The sequence below is a fragment of the Enoplosus armatus genome, chromosome 23 (assembly GCF_043641665.1).
Source record: "Enoplosus armatus isolate fEnoArm2 chromosome 23, fEnoArm2.hap1, whole genome shotgun sequence".
NCBI lineage: Eukaryota > Metazoa > Chordata > Actinopteri > Centrarchiformes > Enoplosidae > Enoplosus > Enoplosus armatus.
In genome coordinates, this window is record NC_092202.1 from 2,724,951 (window position 1) to 2,749,691 (window position 24,741).

At 44.4% G+C, this 24,741-nt stretch overlaps 1 protein-coding gene across 1 annotated transcript; it reads right to left on the reverse strand.

The window, feature by feature from the left end:
• Positions 1-2,365: 2,365 nt before the first annotated feature.
• LOC139306066 (insulin receptor substrate 2-B) lies at positions 2,366-16,742 on the reverse strand. Its single transcript, XM_070930027.1, has 2 exons — positions 12,530-16,742; positions 2,366-2,421 (listed from the first exon to the last, which is right to left on the reverse strand). The coding sequence occupies exons 1-2, from the start codon at positions 16,740-16,742 to the stop codon at positions 2,417-2,419; spliced, it is 4,218 nt and encodes a 1,405-aa protein (XP_070786128.1). The 3' UTR covers positions 2,366-2,416.
• Positions 16,743-24,741: the final 7,999 nt, after the last annotated feature.

Consider the following 24,741-nt stretch of genomic DNA (forward strand, 5'->3'; position numbering starts at 1 on the left):
AGCATCAGATGAATACTGGACAAAAAGAATGTGAGCTACGTTGGCAGTCAGTCTTTGTGTTTAAGCACATTTCTTTCTATCACAACAGTCGTGTGGGTAATAAGTCATGGGAGAGTAGCGCGAGTAGAAATGCTAAATACGGGCGTATTAATGTGAGAGAGAAGGGCGCAGCAAGCTCTGGCTAACACTGTGGTTGACGAGTGTGTGTGTGTGTGCATATATATATATATGTGTGTGTGCGTGTGATGTTGTAACAGGGCAAGTATGGCCAGCGCGCTGCACCTGGGGCCGGAGCTCAGGTTACTGGAAACCTCTTTACGTCACCGAGAGGCAATGACGAACAAGCCAGCGTGCACATATATATATATATATGTGTGTGTGTGTGTGTGTGTGTGTGAAATGTCCTGGACGTCATCAAGAGCTGCTGACAAAGAGCCGAAATGGGGGCACACAGGAGTTACCCTCGCCTAAATAGGGCTGCATGACTACCGTGTGCGTGTTATGAGAGCAGGCATGGGAGACGCCACATGATCGTGACATGTGTCTTCATGACATACAGAGGTGTGTGTGTGTGTGTGTGTGTGTGTGTGTGTGTGTGTGCATACATGCCACTGCCTGCAGAAATACAGTATACGGTTCACTTGCAGAGATTTCATGAGTGTACATTAGTTTTGTGTTTGCATCCCAGTGTCAATGTCTGTACTTTGTGCTTTTACCTTTCCCAGAGTGTGTGTGTGTGTGTGTGTGTGTGTGTGTGTGTGTGTGTGTGTGTGTGTGTGTGTGTGTGTGTGTGTGTGTGTGTGTGTGTGTGTGTGTGTGTGTGCCACTCTCCCTCGCTAACCTGAACTGTGCTGCGGACCATATGAGGTAAAACTGAAAATGTGAAACAACTTTTTAGCCATAGCAGCTGAGTTTCCAAAACCTCTACAAGCTACTTTCATTACTTCTTAACGCTTTTTCTTTAAAGGGATAGTTCGACATTTTGGGAAAGACGCTCATTCGCTTTGAAACCACTCATATATTAGACTGTACAATATACAGCTAAAGCCAGCAGCCGGGATAGCTTAGCATAAAAACAGCTAGCCCTGCTCTATCCACCTATCAGCAACTCTAAAGCTCACTAATGAATATGCAGAGGTGCTAGTAGGTGTACTTTTTGACCTTTGGAGAGTGCCAGGCTAGCTGTTTCCCCCTGCGTCCAGTCTTTATGCTAAGCTAAGCGAAACGGCTACCGGCTGTAGCTTCATATTTAATGTACAGACACGCGAGTGGTATCGGCGAGAAAGCGAAGTAGCGTATTTCCCAAAATGTTGAACTATCCCTTTAAAAAACAGCTGAGTTTGATTCAGTCATCTGCAAAGTGGCTCGGAGAGGAGACAGATTTAATACAAATAAAGCTTTCCAGCATTCGATCGGTGGCCGGCGTTCTTCCCCCGCCCCCCGCCGAGTACCATCACTGTCATGAAAGCAAACAAAGAAATGTACTGGAATATTTGTACCTATTGCAACAAATAAATAATATGTGCTACAGAATATGAGGAGAGTAATGCTTTAAGGTTTCCCGCTGCTTTAGTACACTGTAATTAACCCATACTGGCACCATAGCTCCCAGCTGTATTTGGAACTGGCCTGCTGAGGCAGTGGGCGCTTTTGTGTCGCCACGCAATAATAGTAATGGTACTGTGCCGTACCTCACTCAGAAAAGCACGGTACTTGTGAAATGCCACTTGTCGACTCTGAGGCTAAAATAGACCCGGCCACGAGCTCGTACCACTTAAGGGGTCATCCATTCAAAAAATATACATTTTCTACTACAAGTTTGTCCACAATGTAATAACTGTACGGTACCGTATTGAGGATGGATTATGCACGGGGTAAGAAAAATATAATAAAAGATCAAAATTAATATTTTAAGTTCAACATAAAAGTCTGTACCATAATGCCTTTGCTTAGTATTCCAGCCTCCCTTTTTTAATACCGTATGGAGAAACAGAACCGTCTGATAATAAGACTATCTAGGTTTCTGTTGACGCCCCCCCTCAAAGTTTACTGACCGCTGTTGAACACGAGGACGAAAAAAAAAGCAGCTCACACTGGCAGCACTGATTGTGAGAGGGGTAAATTATAAAAAAAAAAAAAAAAAAAAACAGGACAAGATATGCATATAAAACACAAACAAAAAATGATGAAATACACTTTAAAAAAAAAAAAAACTGCAAGCGTTTTTGTCATCTGTTGTGATGTTGTTGTTGTTTTCTGCATCCAGAAGGGAGCGGCCTCTCAGTCTGGGTGAAGAGGTCAGAGGTCACCGGCAGGGGGGAGGCCAAAGGTCACAGGCAGAGTCAAGTGCCCCGAGCAGAGAGATGAGGAGGAGGAGGAGGAGGAGGAGGGTGGGGAACCTCTACCGTCCCGTCGCTCAGTCTGAAAGAGAAAACAGAGATCATAAATAAGCAAACATCAGGCTGGGGTGTTACTGAACAGATATTTATATTTGTAAATATAGAAGTACTAAACATAATGACTGATATTAAATGTTTTATACAGAAACTGCACATAAGTAAGCAGAATCTGCTCCCGCACGCTGCCAACACATGTGCTTCACACCTGTCTGAACACACCTGTCTGGGCAAAGGTCACGTCTCCTGAAACACAGTGCAGAGGACGGTTTGCTGATAATCTCTCAGATTTAGTTTTTAACTTGTCGTGACACACAAACGTACTGAAGCAGGATACTATGAGCAAGTGACAGTCACTATAAGACGACAGTATATTTTGATTTAAATCATTAAAAACAATAAATAACTTTGCCACTTTCTCCATTCCTAAAAAAGATAATCGCTTGACTTTTACACTGTCTGAACTTACTCATTTAGAGCTGTGACACATCTGAATGCTTTACTACTTTTAATGTCGAAACACTAAACAATCAATAGTTTTAGCTTCTACACTGATGTGATAGTGAGTAAAGTCGTCACTGTGGGCTTTAGGAGGTCGTGACAATCAATCAGTTCACTGTTTTCTGATATTTTAGAGACAAAACAATGAATCGTGAATATAAAAAATAAAAACTTGCAGCTGTAAAACGAGAGGAGTTCATGAAAGTGACAGTGGCTGCTGTGGCCAATGGAAAAAAACTGTTGTTTTCTATTTGCCTGATGTGACACACACACACACACACACACACACACACACACACACACACACACACACACACACACACACACACACACACACACACACACACACACACACACTGGAATGTGGCTGGTTCACTGACAGTGGTTTTGGACTCACAATATTAGTTGTTTTTGGACATTTTGAAGCCAAGTGCTGCCGACTAATGTTGACTGGAATCTGTCTGGCTTTGGACTCGGCTCCACTGCAGAGGAGTGAAAACCTCGCTGCTCCCACTTTTGGGGGAATTTCTGAGGTGTTGCGCTGCCCTGAGTGGGCCGAGGGTTTCATTAAACCTTTCCAAAGCCCACTGTTAAATGTACAAACGTATAAAAAAAGAAGTTTCTAAAAATCTGTACATGTTGACCTTTTGGAAAGTGTCTGGGTCAGCTCAACAACCACGCTGGTAAACGACGCTAATGTACACAAAAAACACATTTCTTAGAGGTTATTTAACACAGCAGTAATATTAGAGAGGGGCGTACCACAGACTCCCTTGCGGCTTATAATAATAAACCGTAAAAAGAGTATTTTGGCTTTTGTACAACAGTTGATGAGGTGTGTTCAAGCTTTTCAAAGGAGCCGTACAGATGTGAGACACCTCTGACCGAGTGGCTCAAACTGCTCGTATAAAAAAAAAAAAAAATCTGTTTGCCTGGTAAATAAGTGAGCGTGGCCGGTGAACTTTGGATTCAGCTTACTGCCAGCAGACACAAACACACACATAAAGTTTGTTTCCTGCCCTGCTATCATGGCCGGGCCCGGGCTGTCAGGTCGGCTGTTTTGGTGCGGCCCAGCGGCCCCGAATGACCCGAGCGATGGCCGCCGTCCAGCTGGGTTATTCCACTGAGAGCGAGGCTTTGTCTGACACAACAATGCGAGCAGCACGCCACAATACAGATGCTTTGACAGGGGGCACTGCTGGAATGCTGCTCCTCTGTTTGTTAGCCACGGGGATGGAGGGATGGATGAACGGACGGACCGACAGAAAGACGGGAGTCCACAGTACACAGAGGAAGAGGAGTAACGGTACATAGACTCAGCACAGCCTAAACACAATCTGGTCCAACCAAATTACAGCCAAAGAAAAGGGAAAAGTACATCGACAACAAACAGTGTGACAGACAAACCTGGCAACCCAAAGAAATCCTGCCAACAACGTGAGGTAGAGGAAGAGCAGCACTTCCTGCCACACTGATACACTGCAGCCTGGTCCTTCACCAAAACAAAAGTCAAATAGCAAGAGTTCGACACCCTCTCAGACCTAGACAAAATTCAATATTTACTTGGGCTTTGACATGCTCCGAAATATTTTGCAATGTCCGTTTTCCCGCCCAAGAGAAAAAACAGTGAAACTACACGTGAAACTAATGTTGTAATGTATACAGAACAGTCACCAACCGGTCAACTGTGTTGACACGAAATCTTTCCAGTCACTTGGAGTCTTTTATTGTGAAGCAGCAACAGGAAATGCACTACAACTTGGCTTTCACAATAAGATGTCGCTTTTCAGCTGTTTTTTGTTTAAGCAAATCAGTTTTAAATATTGCTGGAAGGGAACAAGAAGAAAAATACTTACTGCATTTTGTGCAAACACACACTTGTAGTATAGTGTGTATAGTACAAGGTGTATGTAGTGTTTTAGTGTATAAAGTGTGTGTATATATACAGAGTAGTAATGTGCAAGCCAGTTGTCTATTTTTTTACATTCTGAATGATTATACTTAGATTGTAAACAACAAGCTTTGGCAACATCATTCTTAATTATGGTCTTGACAATAAAGCAAACTTGAATCTGAATTTGACAGACGGGGAGAGAGCGAGCAGTCTGAGGTCTCTGGGTTTCTCTGCAGTCCAGGACTTTGATCAAAACAACACTCTGAGGACACGAGCCCGACTGACCTGAGCTGACCTCGGTTAAACACACACACACACACACACACACACACACACACACACACACACACACATACACAAACACAGACAGACTCACCACAAAATCGGGTTATAGAAACACAGTTCGGCAAACACCTGCATTAGCCAACAGCTTGTTGTGTGGTTACAACACAGGCAGGTGTTCAGAGCCGTGACCGTCTCTCTCTCTCTCTCTGTCTGTCTGTCCTCCCTGACCCGCCACCCATCCCGCTCTCTCTCTCCGTGTCCCTAAACCCCATTCACCCAGCTGGGACAACAGATGAAAGGCATCATGGGAGTGAACAGCCAGCGTAACGTGTTGACCTGACACTGGCTGGCGTGACAGCTGGGCCGCCGGCCTTTTAAGTGCAGATCGAGGAACGAAAGCAGACGGAAATTTGATCGGACACTCGAAACTGATCGTTTTATTCCTTCGAGATCTGGATCGCCATTTGCAAACAGTTTCCTAGAGTAATAGATGGGTGGGGGACTTATCTTTTCCACCCTTTTTAGTCCTAAGAAGTCCAAACTATTTGTGTGAAAAGCTGAATGCAGATCAGGTCTATTCCAGATAGGATTGAGATAAATGATGACATTTACCTCCATAACAAATAAATGACTCAGACCTCTGTTCAGTCATTCAAATACAGGTCTGGTGTTGTATTCAGCGATGGCTGTTTTCCTGGTAACATTCAAACCAATCAGAGCTTTGTAGGCTGGATTAAGAAGGGAGGCGTCATCTTCCTGAGCCAGTAAAACGGCTACGGAAAATGACCACAAAGTTGGCAAGAAGTGTGGATGAGACTGAAGCAGATATACGGGCTGACTGACAGAAATAACATGTCAGAAACCGTCATATTTCTTGTAAAATATGAAGTTAACTGCTCTTTATAACGCTTCTGTCACTTGTTGTTAAAGTGGGCAAAACAACCCGACCTTAAAAAGAAAATGGCTGACATTAACATGATCCAAGGCTGGATACTTCAGTATGAACAAAATGATCAGTTAAAAACTCGGAGCTTTTGGGGGAACTTCTGTTTGGATGTCACTGGCTGTTGAAATGTTGAGTTATGTTAAGTTTTATAACATTTTCAAACTGCTAAAGTCTTAAACTAAACGGCTGCCAAAATATAAAATCTTTGATGAACTGTTCCAACTCTTTATATGATGTCTATGACTTCATCTGATCATCTTCAGGTGGTTAAAGAAAGATTTCTGCTCACACTTCTAGTTTCCTGCACGACGCAAACATTTTAGATTTACAATTCCAGGAGCTGGGAGAGATGAACAAAAGGTGTGTGTTGAAAACGTTGTTATTCAAACACACGTTTGCACACACATTCAGACTAATAAAGTTATCCAACGCCACATTCCAGTAAGTCAAGGGGTACTCTAGTAAAAAACCTGCTTTATCATTACCGTGTGTCTGAGAGAGGCAGCGAGATCGAACGCATAAAAACAAGAAAGAGAGCAAGAGAAACATGAAGAAAGACAAGACATAAAGGAGAAACGGGAGTTCCTGCATGTTTGAGAGAAACAGGAGCCTCTGAGTAATTCTCAGGACCACCTATGAAATCTACACTTCAGAGTAACTGAAAACTCGTGGAACAGCGAGAGCACATAGCTGACAGTGTTTAGGTCCATTTATTACTGATGAGACGCAACACTTCCCTTTGAGTAAGCACTGCAGGACGTTAGACACACTACCGCTTGGTCTTGTCGAGCTCAATCATTCCTTGGAACTTTACTTCATTTGCATTTGTAGTCCTAGTAGTAGTCCTCTCTGTAGAGGAGAATAACGGCTCATAACAGCCATTTAATGCATGTAAAAATGTGAAATACATTCCGATATGTTCCCGTAAATAACAATTACTCTCATTTTCTTGATTGTTTTGTCTCGAAAATGTCAGAAAAATCACTATTTTTCAAAATCGCAATTTCCTAAAGCCCAAGTTGACACCCTGAAATGACTTATTTTGTCCGGCAAACAGTCTAAAACCCAAATATATTAAGTTTATACTGCTGATGAAGGAAAGCAGCAAATCCTTACAATTTAGAAGCTGTTTAGAAGAAAATGGTTGGCATCTTTGCCCGGAAAAAAACTTAAAACTATTAATCAATAATCAAAACAGAATAAAAGTCAACTGTTTGCAACACATTTCATATAATCCTTTAATTCTTCAAGGAAACTCCCCAAACTCCCTTGAAAACTGATCACACGGAGCAGCTCCAAACTGAAATTTAAACCTCTGGGAAACACCTCCTTAAATTCCCTAATACTCCAGGAATTCATCGACCAATGGGAACGCTGCTGGCGCCGACATGTCCAGGGTTAGAGGATCAATTCCCCCGTTAAGCTCAATGGACACCAGCACTGCCAGGTTTATAGATTCCCATGCTTCTCAGCGCAGGCCACCCATGCTAAAAGCACATCTAGCATGTCAGTGCTTTGAATTAAGGTGCTCACCAAACACTGCAAGTTATTTTAAGATTATTTATTTGCTAAATGGACACTAAAATGGGCATCGCAGGCAAAACTTCAACCTCCGGGGGCTTTTAGAGGGCCGTAAATACTTCCCTGTGACAGTCCGAACGGCTGCTTAATATCAAAATTGCTTTGTGTGCATGCACGATGGTTAATAATTCTTCTAACATCTGTGGGCATATAGCTATTTAAAAGAGAGAGAGAGAGAGAGAGAGAGACCTCTGCATGCAACACACACTGAGCAAAAAGGGGGGTCCTGTTACGAGCATGCCTCGGACCGGCCCATAAATTCATGTCAGTCTGGAAATAGACCTGTAAATATAGAAGGGCCTGGCCGTGGAGGTGGGAACGAGAGAGGAAAAGGGCAGCCTCGTACCATCTTCTGTCACATCTTACTCCCCCCCCCCCGGCCCGATCACACTCTGCCTAACCCTTTACCACCTCATATCCACTTGGCCGGGACACGGGAGGAGGGCGGGGGAGGGAGATTAAGGTCTTGTTCCCACCGCTGTCACTTACATCTAAAAAACTCCTCTCTGAACTGTTAAACTTCCTCTCCTGACCCAACTGTGACCTTCTGCCGTCTTATATCCACCTGACCTAATCAGAGGGTGGACTCTTACCACCGTCTTTCCCATCATCCTCTCTGTCTTTACCCTTTAATCCACTGGGGGCCGCACCACGATGACCAAAACTTTTTCTTGCTTTCCACCTGTCAGAAAGACAGCCCTGCATTTACATCCCGTCTGGTCCACAACATGTCAGACAATAGTGAGCACAAATACATTTCTTCAAACTGCTTATTTTGTCTGATGAAAACTCAATAAAAAACAAATTATTATAATAATTGACACTGATTTGAAGCAGAGAAAAGCATCAAATCCTCACCAAACAAAAGAAAGGTGCTTTAATCCACAGTTTGGACAATACAAACATGACCACTGACTCCACGGGGGCAACAGTTTTGGCCAGAGGTGTTTAAAATACAAGAACTCTCAAAACAAAACATGTGTGCGAGTGTGAGGAAAAGGACACAAGCTGTTCAAGTGTTGAAGAGAGAGAAAAAAAAAACAAAACATACAAAGCAGACATCAACCTCTGAGTCACAGACGAGTCACCGTCTCTATCACCAGAGAAGCCGGCAGCAGAGAGGCGGCAGACATCACACTGCTTCTCAGCCAGACTCTTTCTAAAGGGGGAAACATTCAAATCCCTGGAAAAGATTTGTTTTTTTGCCCTCTATAATTTGTGTGGTCAAAAGGAACAGCCACCTGTCGCACACCTTACAGCCACGTGCAGCAAATATCTAATCTTAAATTAAACTGATCATAGCAGGGCTACAACAAATGATTATATACATTATTTATCCATCTGTCATCAATAGTAAAGAGAGAGTCCAGGGTATCGTCATCAACAGTCCAAAACACACAGATATTCAATTTACAATTATATGTGCATCGAAGAAGATCAGCTGATCCTGACGCAGGATTTGTCCCTGATAAATACCTTGAACGATTAATTGACTGTTTCAGGGCTGGATGACACAAAAGCTGCATGAAATCCTTTAAATTCTGCAACAAAACAGTTAACACACAGCAGTAAATTACAAGTTTTGAACAACCTTATTGGGCGACTGAAACGTTTTATGTGCATGAAACATTATGACAACGTGGAGCAAACCAAGACAAACTGCATCAGCAAGTTGAAACTAACTAACAGTGAAATAATGGAAATATACAGTATATATGAAGCTGACAAATACTGCTAATTAGCAAGGAGCGCTCAATTGATTAATCAATGGACATATTCTGATAACTGGTTAATTGTTTCAGTCATTTTTTCAAGCAAAAGTACGAAACATTGCCTAGTTTTACCTTCTCAAACATAAGGATTTGATGCATTTCTTTGTCATATATGAAAGTGAACTGAGTATCTTTGGGTTTTGGACTGTTGGTGGGACAAAATGAGGAATGTGAAGACGCCATCTTTGGCTCTGCAAAATTTTCTTTACTTTATTGTCAAAACAACAAATGAATGAATCGAGAAACAATGAAAACGATGGTTAGTTGCAGCCCGACCCACCTTTATAACAGTGTAAAGGTGGATGACCAAACACCAACATGTAAAGGTGATTTTGTTTCTTAAAAGCTGAACTCCATTACTGATTTATACAATGTTTTTCTACCCCTGATAGTTCCACTTTCAGGACGTCTGTTTATTCCTGACCCGAGCTGATGTAAACACACCTTTTATTTAATATTTATAGCAACGTTTCGTAAGTTCACACAAAATTTCCTTGACAGCTGGACAGAAAGCGAGCCCCCCCCCCCCTTCTCTCCTCCGGGTCAAGGATCCAGGTGTGCCTGCATCGGTTCAACACCGCAGCTGAGAGGAAGTGCATTCCTGAGTGATGATGATGCGTTTCCTCTCGGCCCCGCTGTGTGCCTTGACACGCCGCCGCCGTAATTACAGCGCCACATCAAAGGCTGCCTGCCATGACTCAGCGCATACAAACACACACACACACACACACACACACACACACACACACCTAGATGCAGAACTGTAAACACACCAACACACACATAACACTCACAGACTAAGACTGATCATCCCATACAAAATGAGTGTGTGTTGGCTTGGATTAACATTTCTGAACGTTACCTTGAACTGCATTAACCAACACACACACACACACACACACACACACACACACACACACACACACACTTAATGAACCTGCTGGCAGCAGCTGAAAACAAAGTACACACAGACAGACGGACAAACACAAACACACACAATAGGATGTGCTTGAGCGCTTTGAGTGCCAGTTGATTTCCTGTGCTAGCGAGCACACATTCAGCAGCACACACACACACACACACACACACACACAGACACACACACACACACACACACACACACACACAAGCTCTTTCATCTCCGTTCAGCACCACGATAAACAAATGAGTCAGTCGGCACTCGCAGAAAACCCTGACTCACGCTCATGCACACACACACACACACACACACGAAGCGACAGAGAAAAACGACGATTCGGTGAGGAAGCGAGGGGAAAAGCAGCGAGGAGAGAATATAAGAGAGGACGAGTGGGTGAAAGAGAAAAGGAGATGATCAAAGAGGAAGCGAAATACGGGAAACGGAGTCAAAACATCCTCTTTTTACGTCCTCTTGATCTGTAGACATAAACTCAGCACTAACACATCCACGTCTGGACTTTACATGAAGCTCCATGTACAAACATCAGAACCACCTTTAAAGCTGCAGCACACTCACAGAGCTACATACTGTGATATATAATAAATATAAATACAATATAAATAAAGTTGTTCTCAAAGTACTACAAACAAAGCCTCTAGAATACAGATCACCAGGAGTAATTTAAGTAATACACCTTTGATGCAACATATCCTCTGACGTGTTTTTCAGTCAGTGTTTCCACTGTTCCTCTTTGCTAATGCAGATTTCATTTGTTTGACAGATGTCCAAATGATTTTAGAAACATGACACACCCTTTTGAAGTTGATTGATGCGCCACAAGTTCAGGCAGTGACTGAAAATCACCAGTACAAAAGGCAGTTTTAAGAGTGAGTAATGATGTCTGAAGGAGGTCTGACTATTAACAGTTTCAACGGTGACTTCAACCGCACACAAGTTTGTAATGTGGTCAAAAAAACAGTCCAAACAGGGGACAACTACATGAGCACAGAGGGACACATGGACCTAAATAAAATACATTTATCTGCAACTATTTTGATAATAAATAATTTGTTTCAGTCATTTTTCAAGCAAAAACGTCAAACATTTGCTGATTACAGCTTCTGAAATGTGAGGATTTGCTGCTTTTCTTTGTCATATATGACAGTAAATGAAATATTCAGGGGTTTCGGAGTTCTGGGGAAACTGTGATGGACATCCTTCACTATTGTCTTGATATGTTATAGAGAAAATGAAAATGAAAATACTAGTAAGTTGCAGCCCCACAAACTATGGCCTCAAAATTGACTGCTGATCTCAATAAGCTCTTTTAACAATCTCAACACAAAGTGAACACTGTGAGTTACTGCGCTGTAAGGTGTTTTGTGTGTTTTACCATCATACTAACTGCTCTCATCCGTGTTTTGTATAAATAAATATATTTTTTCAAAGATGTAGAAAAGCGTCTCAAGTGACAGCCTCACAGCAGACAAAAGGCTGCGCACACACAAACACCCACACATTAGTAAACTCTGCACACATGCTGACACAAAGAAAACAGCGGCACGTGCACAGACAGGCACAGAGAGACAACACCAGCTACAAAGACGGGAAGTCAGGGCCCTTTTTTTGGGTGACTCAGTCCACACTTGACCTCAGATAAACCTCAGTTCATTCAGAAGAGCTAATTGTCTACCAGTCTGCTTGCACACAACACACACGCAGACCTCGAGATGAACCACATATTGGCGCCACTTCCTGTACCAACACTGTTATAGCCTAGTCTTCAACTCCCTGGACAGATGCCTTCAAAGACAACGTCTGGCTGCTCAAAGCGCCTGAACGCAGCCTTGTCAAGATCACAGAGGCTTGATCCAAAATAGATTCACTAGAGGAGCTGCAAATTGATATAATGCGACTAATAATAGCATACAGCACTTGGGGTTATTTTGGATTTCAGTGAGGAAAAAATATCTCTCACACTTGTTCTGTCACACATGAAAGCTCAGTCTCACGCACACACACAAGACAAGAAACAATGTTTTTCCATTCGCTGGCTGGCTGCTGTGGCTGTGGAAACTCCAGGAAAAAAGATTTTCACTCCAAATATGATTATGAAAGTAGAACAGAGCCTTTAAACAATGACTGTCAGAGGAGATAAACACATTTTAGCATCATTTGGCTGTGAGTGGCAGTTTCCCAACCTGTCATACAAACACACACTTGTATTTTACTCACCCTTGGTTGTCGTGGTGACTCCATCAGATTTGGTGAAGTCTATACTGGCATAGGCTCCGTTCTCCGGCAGAGGCACCGTACCCACTGCCACTGCCGCCGCCGCCGCCACCGTGCTCCCATTGCTGCTACCTGCTCCCGACGGCATGGCTCCCGTATTACTCCCGTCATCCCTCAGCTCCAAGGCAATGTAGTTCAGGCCGTTCTGGTAGCCCACAGACATGTTCCTGCACATTCTGCCGGCTCCAGCCCCCGAGGAGGAGGAGGAGGTTGCTGAGGTCCCGGAGGCCGTGCCCATTTCTGTGGCTCTTGTTGGGGCATGGTGAGCCGGCGAGTCACCTAGTCCGTCCATGGATACCCACACGCTGTCAAAAGATGCCGAGCTGGCCCATCTGGAAGCCTGACCCTCCGTTAGGTAAGATCCGTTGAGGGCTGTGGGGTTGACCTGTGTGGGGTGGGTGGCTGAGGATGAGGGGCCAAGCCCTCCTCCAGAGGGAGTTGAATTAGAGGAGGAAGTAGAGGAGAATGTCTCAGAGCTGTGTCTCCTCCTGCCTTGGGGGTCAGCCCGAACCACCTTGGGTTCCAGCTGGTGTGTCGGCGCCCTGCCTGGGCTTGATGGAGGGAGAGGAGGAGAAATGGATGAGGAGGAGGCGGAGGGAGCGTGGCCGTAACGTCCCTCTATCACACAGAGATGCTGCAGCATGGCTGTGGGGCTCGTTTGCGTCCTCTCACCTCTGCTGAGGTTAAACGTCATGTCCGTGTAGTCGTCCCCCATCGACCTCCAGTGACCTCCAGCAGGGACTCCAGGGGAGGCTAACGCCCCAGGATTGCTAACCAGGGGTCTGATATAGCTGGGTGGGTTCCAGGGGGCCACAAGGCTGGGTCTGGGAGATTGGTTTTTACCTAGACATCCAGCGCTGTCCTGCTGGTCTGTCCCTACCTCCACACTCATATAGTCCTGGTGAGTTTGGGGCTGGGGAGGGGAGTGACGGTGGTCACTGGATCCCAGGGAAGGCGCTTCGTCTTGGGCAGAGAGAGGATAGGCGGGGGGCTGTTGTTGGTGGGGGTAGTGATCCCCAAACTCAATGTTAATATACTCTCCGGGACTGGAAGGTCCTTCAGGTGCGCTGACAGTGGCGGGGACTGAGGTCGAGGTGCCTGCAGACGCTGTGGAGGGCTCACTAACTCGCAGTGGACCGTGGAAACTTCTTCTGCCTAAAGGGAGGCGGTTAGGCCTCACGACACGTCGGTCGGCCATTGCTGCAGTCGTATGGTGAGCTCCATAAGGCGGGGGTGGGTGAGAGGGAGTGGAGGTGCTACTACCTCCCCCACCCCTCTTCTCTGGTGTTGACATGGAAGCTGTGGCAACTGATGAATAGACTGGCTTGGCAGGAGAACTCATAGGAACATACTCCCCATACTCCTTTTCATCCCTCTCTCTGGTGGGGGCCTTATAGGACCGAGGGAGGGAGAAATAAGGGCTGTAAGACTTTGGGGTGCCCTCAGGTGTGCCAGGTGTGTAATACCCACCGCTCCCTTCATTTGAGAGCTTACGCCCCCCACTGCTGCTGTATGACATGTCCATATATTCCCCGTTCTCAGGTCTCTCTGCTATGCTGTCACTCCCACTGGCACCTACCATGCTGGAGCTACTGTGAGGGCTGGGGGAGGCCTGCCCTGGAGAAGGGGAGCTGCCGCTGCCCCCTGGGAGCATCATCATGTAGCCGTGGGAGTCTGTGGAGGATTGCGACTGGAGCTGGGGGTGATGGTGGGCTGAACGGGGACCTAAAGCTGGACTGTGAAACTGAGGGGAATGGGAGACGGGATGGGAGTAAGAGCTGGGTTGCATAGGCATGTAGTCGGGAGGAGTGTCCCGCGGTGACGCAGCCACGCCACACATCATGGGCATGTAGCCGCTGTCTTCCTTGGCGGAGGATGAAAGGGGCGGGCGCTCACCACCGGCCTCCGTCCGGGAGAGCGTGGAGGGACGGCTCTGCTGGCTGTGCTCAGAACAGGAGCTGTAGTCAGAGCGGAGCGAGGAAGAGGAGGAGGACGGCCCGACACGGAGCAGCCCACTGCCGAATGGCAACACAACATCTGACCCCTCATCCAATGAGAAGTTGGTCTGCGTCATTTTCTGATAAACTGCCACTCCAGAACCACCAGTTGCACCGACAGCTGGTCTGGAGAAAGAGTGAGTCCTCCTCCTCAGTGATGATGACGATGAAGACAGGCGTTCATCCTCTGTTGTTGACGTGCTCTCGTCCCGTGGCGTGTCACCTCCGCTGTTGTTTCCAGAGCCCCCACCGGTGCCGAAGACCTCCCGGTTCCAGCCCATGGCCATGTAATCATTTAGACAGTTCTCTTCTCTGATTGGTGGGGTGTTGCCCAGGGAGTCTGGTGTGTTACTTCGCACCCGGAAGTACCGGAAGTCACCAGGACTGGAGCCATACTCGTCTGAAGAGTTGAAGCCGCCGTCGGATGGGGAGCCACATATTGAGGCGCTTGATGGGCGGGTGAGTGTGTCGGACACGGAGCCGTGGCCGCTGCTGGAGGAGACGCTCACTGGACTGGTGGTGGAGGGGAAGTGGGAGACTGGCAGCGAGGCGGAGCGGGCGTGGTAGGTGGACGACGAACCTGGGATGGCTCTGACATAGCGACCGCTGCCGGTGCTCGTGCCAGCATTTCCTGTGGCCACACCACTTCCGCTGCTGCTGCCACCCCCTTCCTGACGACCATGATGGACACGTGCTGAACTAAGATGAACCAGACTTCCCGTGGCGGAGCGGAACGGCCGGTTCATTGTCCCCTCGCCCTCACTGGATGTTCTGAAACGATAACCACTAGCACCGGAGCTCTTGCTTGACGGCGGCGTGCCGACGACTGACTCTGTCCTCGACCGCCGCTGCAGTCCAGTCTGGCTTGGCGGTAAGTTGCCCAGGTGACGTCGCGTCGTGATAAACGGCATTGGGTTGGAGCCCGACGACTGGCTCTTACTCCTCGGCCGAAACTCTGCAAAAGCTTTCAGGGCTTTCATTGTCTCCAAGATGGTCTCATGCATGTTTTGGGCCACAACAGAATCATCCACCTGCATCCATATCTCCCCGGGCCCAATAGAGGAGGAGCGACCCACCTCAATGAAAAAGAAGCTTTCTGAATGTCCACAACGTCTGATATTCATCAACTGAAGGTTAACACAAGGGGTTTCAGAGTTCAACTTAACGAGGTGAATGGTTTTCGTTGAGAGGCATAGCCGGTAAACACCTGTGAGGTTTTTTGTTTGACCCAGTCCTTTAGGTTTCACATTCACCTGCCACACCTCTTTAAAGACAGTACCAGGGGTGACAGTACCATATCCATCGTCTAAATCATCAGAATCCAAGTGCCCTTTTTTGCCCTCACTCATCAACTCACTCACAGCTACGTACCAGTCCTCTTGCTCCTGCTCGTTTTCAGCCACAATGGCAAAGTACTCGTCCTTAGTATAAAGGGCAATGAGGTGTTTGTTTTTGGAATCCGCCCTTTTGTTTACCGTGAAGCACTGGTAGAGGTAAATAACCCTTTTCGGAGGAGAAGGGGCGACCGCTCCACCGCTGGCGGCGGCCGCGGCAGCGGAGCGCAGGCTGTTCCTGAATTTCTTCTCGCTGTCGTAGTACTCCAGGCGGCTCGGCCCGAGGTGGCTGGCAGCCCGGAGCACGAAAAACCTCTTGTGTCCGTGTTTTTGCTTTCTTAAATAGCCACATTTTCGAATATCATCCACAACGTCCGAGGTATTAGCGACGTTCACAGCCGCGTATACATGGCTGCTGCTGCTGCTTGCGGCAGAGGAAGCGGCGGGGTCCTCGGCAGCGTGTACCTGGCTGAGAGACGAGGAGGAGACTTTCCTGCCCGGGGACTCTGCGATGTTTTCTCCGGAAAGATGCTGTTGCGGAGCCAGCTGGTAGTGATGGTGCTGCTGCTGATCCTTTGGCGGGTGATGGTGGCTGAGGTGTTGATGGTGGAGGTGGTTGGAGGGCGGTAAATGTTGATGGAAACGAGAGCCGCCGCCTCCTCCTCCGCCGCCGCCGCCGCCGATATTAATTAACGGGGAAGGGGGTTCCCCGACCGAGTCTCCGTTTGCGGTGGCGGCCGCAGATTTCGTCCCCACGTCCCTCTGCTGCGTCTCCACCATCAACATCGCTGCCTTGCCCTCCTGGTAATTCGTGAAATTTGCCATCAGAGAATACAATCAAAGGTCACTTTACTAGCAAGCTAATCCGAGTGGACCTAGACCCCATTCTTGTTTTGGGAGACGAGCTCCCGAGTCCGGCTAGGCCAGCTAACGTTGACTCGCACGGCTCAGATTTGCAATCCTCACAGACCGGCTTTGTTATTCCGTCAAAAAACAAGTTCCTTTGCCCTTTTAGCAGCGAGGCAGGTATTCCAGCGCGGGCGTTTTTCACGAAATAAAGCCTACCGTGTGCAACATGACCACGTTCACCCGTGTTTCTATAATCGGGAGGATCCGGCTAGCTCGGTTAGCAATCCGTTCCCTTCTCCTCCTGTACACATCTCTACGGGCCAGAGCACAAACAACACATGACCCTCTGCGTCACCGACCAAACGGGAGGAACAAAGAGTCAGACTCGGGCTATGATTGGGCCATCATTTTGACTGACGTTCTTTGACAGGAGTCCGGACCAATCGCTGCAGGATATTAGTGCTTTGCGTCAATAGCGCTGACCAATCGCGTCGCAGAGAGTTTTACTGAAGTTAAAAATAGGCGGTGATTTTGTGGGGCTTATCTGCAGTCAGTTTGATTTGCTTTACAACAACTGTTTAGACGTAGAAAGCTGATCCCAGACCTGCAGACAAGCCAAAGAGCCACCCACAGTCTTCCCCCTGTCGCTGTGAGCAGACACTGGTCTTGGGTCAAGTTTTAGATTTTGGTTATTTATTTTACACCTTATTTTTAAACCTTATTCAAACCCAAAAGCAACTTTATATGAGCCACTACCCTGACATGAAATCTTATGTCATTTTTACTCTCAAAATAAAACATGTATTCCAAAATGAATTGAATTTGAGTGTATAACAAATGGTGCAATATCTCCACCTCTCCATGTGCAATACAGTAAAAGTCCTTTATCCGTTCTGTGAATTTGTAAATTATAGTTGCCGTTTTTTATAATTGTTCTTATAACTGTCTTTATTATTTATTATATCTTGAGTTTTCTTGATTATGTTTATGCTGCTGTAACAATGCAAATTTCCCTGCTGAGGGATTAATAAAGGATTATTAACAACAATAATAATAAGAAGAAGAAGAAGAGGAAGAAGAAGAATAAAATGTGTGATCCACTTCAGACCCTGACCCACAGTTCATTTTTAGGTCTATATATGTGGTGAAAAACAACTTTTTTGAACATTTGTGAAAGTACTGTAAGTAAGAACATCTGCTGTTATATACTTAATTTCACTACATTTATCTGACAGCTGTAGAGCACCTAATAAAATATGACGCATGAACAGTTTTGTTTGTAATGGAGTATTTCTGCTCTGTTTTTTTATTTTTTATTTTATATAATAATTGTAAGTCGATGTGTATATGTCTTTTGTTGCTTTTCACCTCTTCATCAGACACTATCTCCTGTATTCTACCCTGTTATTTAACACTTTTTTTTATCATCCCCTTTTCTCTCTTTTCCACATTTAGATAAAAGCTTCTTTAGTGTCCTAAGATCTTTTACCAAAATACTAAAGATACCAACAGCTCCCCAAACGCTGGACCTCCTGCCTGCAGGGCCCGGGCTTTACTAAAACACATTGCTGCTCCAGTCATGTGAGAACCCACTGGTGGTTTGGGTACTGGCCAGCCACAGTGTCAGCAAGGGTCAAGCCAGCTGGGGTGACCTCACACGGCCTGCATCCTCCATGCCTAAAGCTAAAAACCAAACCCCGCTTTGGCACAGCTGATTAATTCAGGTTTGTTTACACCAAGCCATTTATGGCATTTGCCATCCACCACACTTAGACTCCCTCAAATCTCTGAGAGTGACATTAAGTTTTGTTTCAGGGCAGCTACACGTGGCACTAAGCGCTTATTAAGAGAGCATGCAATGTGCGACAGCCGAGATTCAAGCCCCAGCTGTGTTTTCCATGGGAACCTAGTTAGAGTAATCAAGGAGGTCTCCCCCCTCTGCCCAGGGGAGGTATCTGTGTTCTTCCACGCCTCGGAGAATGCCATGCTCGGCTTTCCGAGCCTCTACTACACTTTGCATGCAACAATTTGCTGGACGCTTTTATCCCAAACACCTTTCAGTATCATGAGTGGGATCATGTGTAGTGCAGCTGGCCCCAGTGGGAATCATACCCTTCACCCTGCCATGTTTTACCAATGTAAGTAAGTAAGGTTTATTTAGCATAGCACAAAGTCAAGGTCACAAAGTGATTCACAAGAGTAAAGTTGTTGAAAATGAGACCATAAAAACAGTAAAAAGAAAAAAACATAAGCAGCAAACAAAACAAACAAAATTACAAACAGCATGAGGCGAGACAAAGGCCGGTTTGAATGAATGAGTCTTCAGCTGCTTTTAAAAGGAGTCAACAGAGACTAAAGATCGTATATCTATAGGAAGGGCGTTGCACATTGTCAGAGCCACAACTTCAAAGGCTCGATCACCTTTTGTTTTCAGTCGAGCTCGAGGGACGACCAGTAAGCCCTGGTCAGAAGACCTAAGTGACCTACTGGTGATATAGGGATGGAGCCTGTGCACTGGTGCCAGACCATGATGGGAAGCCAATGTAAAGAAGACCAGATGGGTGCGATGTGAGTCGTCCTGCTGGACCTGGTCAACATCCCAATCTGTCACTGTAAAGGACAAAAAAAATCATCTTCAGTTATTGCAAATTGATCTGTCCTGATCCATAATACTGTATATTCTCTCCAATTATCACTGTGATATATGATCTATATAATTAGAACTTTTATTTCCGTAATTATACGTTAAACGAACACTCTGACCTTTTGGGAAATATGTTTTCTTCTCAGGTTCCTCAGGATGTTGTGGTGAGATTGTTTCGTCAACTGTTTCCAAGGTCAATGTCAACCTCAATATTACTACAGAGATTGCCCAAGATGTGCTTACCTTAGCAGTTAGCCACAACAGAGATAAACAGAAGTTTAACTAGCTAGTTTAGCTTTAGCCTGAGCCAGAAGACTTACAGAAATAAAAACTCTTAAATTGGTATAACGTTAGTTCTTCTATCATAATCAGAAATATCAAGATAACTGCTAGCCACCACTGCTGTTGCTACGTTAGCAAGACAGAAATATCTCCCCCAATCCAGCCAACTCCCAACAAGAAATCAGCTAACATGAACACAATGTCAGGTTGAACGGATGAAGTTAAGCGAAATGGCAATGAAGTCTGTTTATCGGGCTATGTTAGCTTACAAATTTAAGCTAGGCTAACTGCATGCAGCACTTGAGACAAAACCCAGGTGACTCTTGGAAGTACGGTTGACTAGCTTGCGAGCTAAAAGATACAACATGTAAAGTTTGTGATTTTGGAAAGTAAATTTTCTCTTTTTTTTGACGGAGCTAGCTGTCTTCTGTTGCTACCAGCGCTAAGCTAGGCATACACAAAGATGAAACTGATCTTCTCACGTAATGTTGGGAGTATTTTTTTTTAAATCTGCCAGACATAGCTTGAAATTAGCCTGACTGAAGGAACACTGGATATTTGGGGTGCAATTTAGGTGAAGAATCATCCTGTAATTTAATGAGCTTTATTGGCACTAAAGGTAAAAACGTTGTTATCAAAGCATTGTCCTTTAACCCTCTTGCATCAGCCTGCTTCTCTCCGTCTCTCTTTCACCTCTTTAACCTCTTGTTACGGAAAAACTGGACAGCGTTGTGACAGCCGGGAATACCAGCCTCCAATCTCTCCCACAATGACGGCTAGCTACCAGTCGAGCCGACAGGCAACCCAACTCTTCCCCGGGGAAATATCAGCTGCTTTTCAAAGGAAGTCTGGTTCTGCTAACCTCCGTCTGGCGTGAGACCAGTCAAACCCACGAAAGCCCCTCAACCTTTCATCCTCTCATCTGCTAACTCTGCTGCTGTGAGAACAACTGAACTTATGTAGCCTTCAACCTTTTACCCTGTTTCTGTCTCTCTTTTAATATTAATGGAGGAGCTTTTCAGATTCTGCTTGAACCTCTGAAATCCTTCAGAATCCCAAATTCGGCTGATTTCTCAACACTCAGAGAAACATATAACGCTTAAAATATGATTTTTATTACTGTTATAGTGACACCATCGAGCATTACTGCTGAGTATTTCTCAAAATAATAGGTGTGGTCAAGTCCGGCACCAGACTTTTGACTAAAACAAGCTGTTTTGTAATGATTTCACCAGAATTAAGACACTGGTTGCAGCTGCAGGGAAGTGTTGTTTGACTGTGAGGGCTAGACAAGAGAGAACAAAGAGACTGTAGGTGTGTGTTTGCATGTGTTTAAGTGTGTGTGTGTGTCAGTCAAACTAGTAGCCAGCTTATAGGCTTAATGATGCAAATTTCACCCGTCACATCAGGCCATTTATTTGGTTGATGTGCTTTGGATGATTGGCGTCATCGATGGGAGTTTAAGTGCTGTAATATGGATTCATTCATGCACAAACAGCCTGTATGTAAACTGAACTGTAGTTAAATATAATAAGATGGGAGGAAGAAGCTCCGATAACAGTTGCAGGTTAACAAAATATGATCAGATTACCTTGAAATGGAGTAATTGGATTTGTTTGCGATTTAATTCAAATACTACTTTCCTTTGTAGCAATTCAATATTTATTTATAATTTATATTTATAATTAAGACAGCAACATTTAAAATCCCAACACATGATTCCAACAAGGGTAACATGAGGTCTCAGTGTTTTAGGTTGAACCTGTATTTGTTTAGCCTCTGTACTTCTTTGTAGTCAACTTACAATTGAACTTGATTCTTCATGCTGTGCTGGACTCTTCGCTCCTCCTTACTGGCAGTCACCATGTCACAGTGCCCTCTGCTGGTTGGGACTGTGTCCTACAGTAACTCCTCTGCTGCCATTGTACTTGCAACAAAGGAGCAGAGCCAACAAAGCTGAAACACACACACAGGAAACACAAAGGAAAGCATGCTTCCCTTTGTTACAGACTCAGTCTGTTATTTCAGAACAAGCACAGTTTCGACACCCCTGCTGCTGCTGCTGCTGTTGACGATGCCATTTAGACAGACGCAGACAGACAGTTTATTTATTTAACTGAGAACAAATTGTTCAAATCTGCACATGTTCCAAAACATTCAATCCAGCTTTGTTTTTGTGATCTTTACCATTCAACACAAGTGTACTTACTAATCTAACTCCTCTGTACATTATATGATACTGTGAGTGCCCACTAATGTATTGTCTGAAAGTATAACAAGTACTTAATATGTATATATCATATGTATTCAGGAGTTGCATGAAACTGACTTAAACTGCTGTTTTTTTTACAGTAAATATATTGAAATTTGAATTTGCCATCTATTGTGGGGTTCCTTTGGTAGCTCTCTATTTAAGCAACATGTAGTGCATGCAGAACAAATACACAAGAAGTATTTGAAAGAAGAAGAAATGTTGCAGTTTTGTACCAGTACTTAAAGTACAATAACATTGCGTTATTATTGCATCGTAAAAAAAACCCATACATGTACAAACACACACATCGATATATATGTCAGCCCACATTTCTGTTTCGATTTCAGTTGTTTTCATTGTTTTTGATTCTGGGGCATCTTTATTGTTGCTGAGTTTAAGATTTTTCGTCTTGTGATTTTTTTGTTTGCAGATTTCCAAATACAGCAATAAGGCAACCGAACTGTGGGGAGAAGCAGGAAGTTTACCAACAAATAGCTCCCATATGTAACTCCCCCGAAACCGCAAGTGTTTTTACATTTCTGTTTGTGTACTTTTTGAACTTTGGACAGAGCCAGGCTAGTTTTTTCCCCTTACTTCCTGTCTTCGTGCTAAGCTAAGCTAAACTAATCTGCCCCCCTCCCCTGGCTCTAGCTCTGAATTTAAAGCGTGGCATTGATGTTCTCATCTGACTCTCAGAAAGAAAGTCATTGAATGTATTTGCCAAATTGTTGAGCTATTCCTTTAAATATAACAAGTACATTATTAATAACCTTTGTCTTACCATATGTTTCTATACGTTTTTTTTCTTGCTGTATTTATGATAAAATGTTGAGTCTGATGGGACAGCATACTCGTCTCATGGCAACAGATCACATTTACATCAATAATCCAGGACTAATCTCCCATTCCTCAATATTCCCTAATCTTTCCAATCCATATTCCTCCTTATTCTATATCACTATACCATAATCTATGCTAACCCCATCCTGCCCCCAAACAAACGTCCATTAACGCCTGGATAACACTGTAAATCCTCTGATAATCTCAGCTCTGCATTTTGACACACGACAGCTTGTCGGGCGCTTCACTGTCTGTTGGACGAAATATGAACCACGCGTCTACAAGAAGTTAGAGAAGAATGATGTTATATGATATATATGATATATATAATGCTTGTTTCTGTTATCACCAGTTGAGATTATACAGTGAGTCAAGCAGGGTTGAACATTTGAGCACACCCACGTCCTGTCCTCTGTAACAAAGAGGAACTTGTATTTCACAGTTAAACACACACTACAAATGTATGATTTCTAAGAAGAAGAAGACGAAGAAGAAGATTTAGGCAATAAACTAAATAAACTACAGTAAAATAAAAGAGATTAAATACTCGCTACCAGAATTACATGCCTGGAAGTCTGGAGAAAGCTTCAAAAACTGTTCTTATACCATAATTTATGGGGATAAAACTAGCAGAAAATACAATGAAACAGTTAAATGAATAAATGAAATAAATAAAAATACACTCAGTACACACACACACACACACACAAGTAGCTAGTAAAGTATTTTCTTTGTTCACACAAAGTTTAGTAGTATTTTAAATGCTTGATGTCTGGTAACAACACAGAAAGAATCTGGAAGAAGTGATACCATGAGCAGCAAGAGCCACCGAGGCAGAACATACAACAGAACAGCGCCACCTGCAGATACTCAAACTGCCATCAGAGGAAGAAGACCCCCACAGCCAGTTTTGGCCTTTCAGCATTCCAACAAATTATTAAAACTAAACAATCTGAAAAGGGAATCTGCTCCACAACTTATTAAAAGACATATTAAACCAGTGCACATAGATACTGCTTTTATTAACGGGACAGCAGCCAAAGAAGTTGGGAACACCTGCACTCAGTTTGAACATGTATTCAGTAAAAAGAGCGTGGTAAACTGCCTGTCAGTTTATGGATTTTAAACCACACCACACACACACACACACACACACACACACACTGAGGATCAGCAGGGATAATCCTGCAGAGCCTCCAGGATGCCATCTGTAGCTTTGAGCAAACTTTAGTTAATTTTCTGTAGCACCACCAGGGGGCGCTGTGGGTTTGTTTAAATATTAGCCTCTCATTTACACTGAAAAACTGTGATTCAACTGTTTTGGGCACCAAAAGATTTATTGTAATGTTTGTCAGGCAGGTTTGATTACAAAAATAAAGTGGACTCAACACTGCTGCCGAAATCTAAAATACAATCTGATCATTTCGTAGCTACATTCAGGATCATTTCCAACTCTAAGCACAAAATTAAACAGTAAACCTCTGTGGAGTTGAAATAAACGCCTGAGTCTGAAGTTTAATAAACAGATATAAAGTGACATTTACATCAACATCAAACATTAAAACAGAGCAATAAAATGTTGTAGGAAATCCAACTCTGGATGTAGCTGAGATTTGGTTGTGAGACAGAAACTAAACTAAAAGCTCTCTCTCATGGGAGCAATCCTGTTCAAATTGCCCACTATCTAGACTATTTTTAGTCTTTAATCATCCAGCAGTGTCTCACGACACATTTACACACTTTCACATGTGAGAGCTGGTTAGGAGCGGTGCCAGAAACTGTGAAACTGTATTATAGTATTGTAGTATTGACTTTGGTGAAGTGAAATCTTGATGATCACTGGTTTAAACTCACCATAAAATCATCAAACCTAACCACGATTAAGAAGTATCATGGCTGCCTGGCTGACAGTAGAGATATAACAGGAAACGATGACATTGCCCTTAATGGTTGGC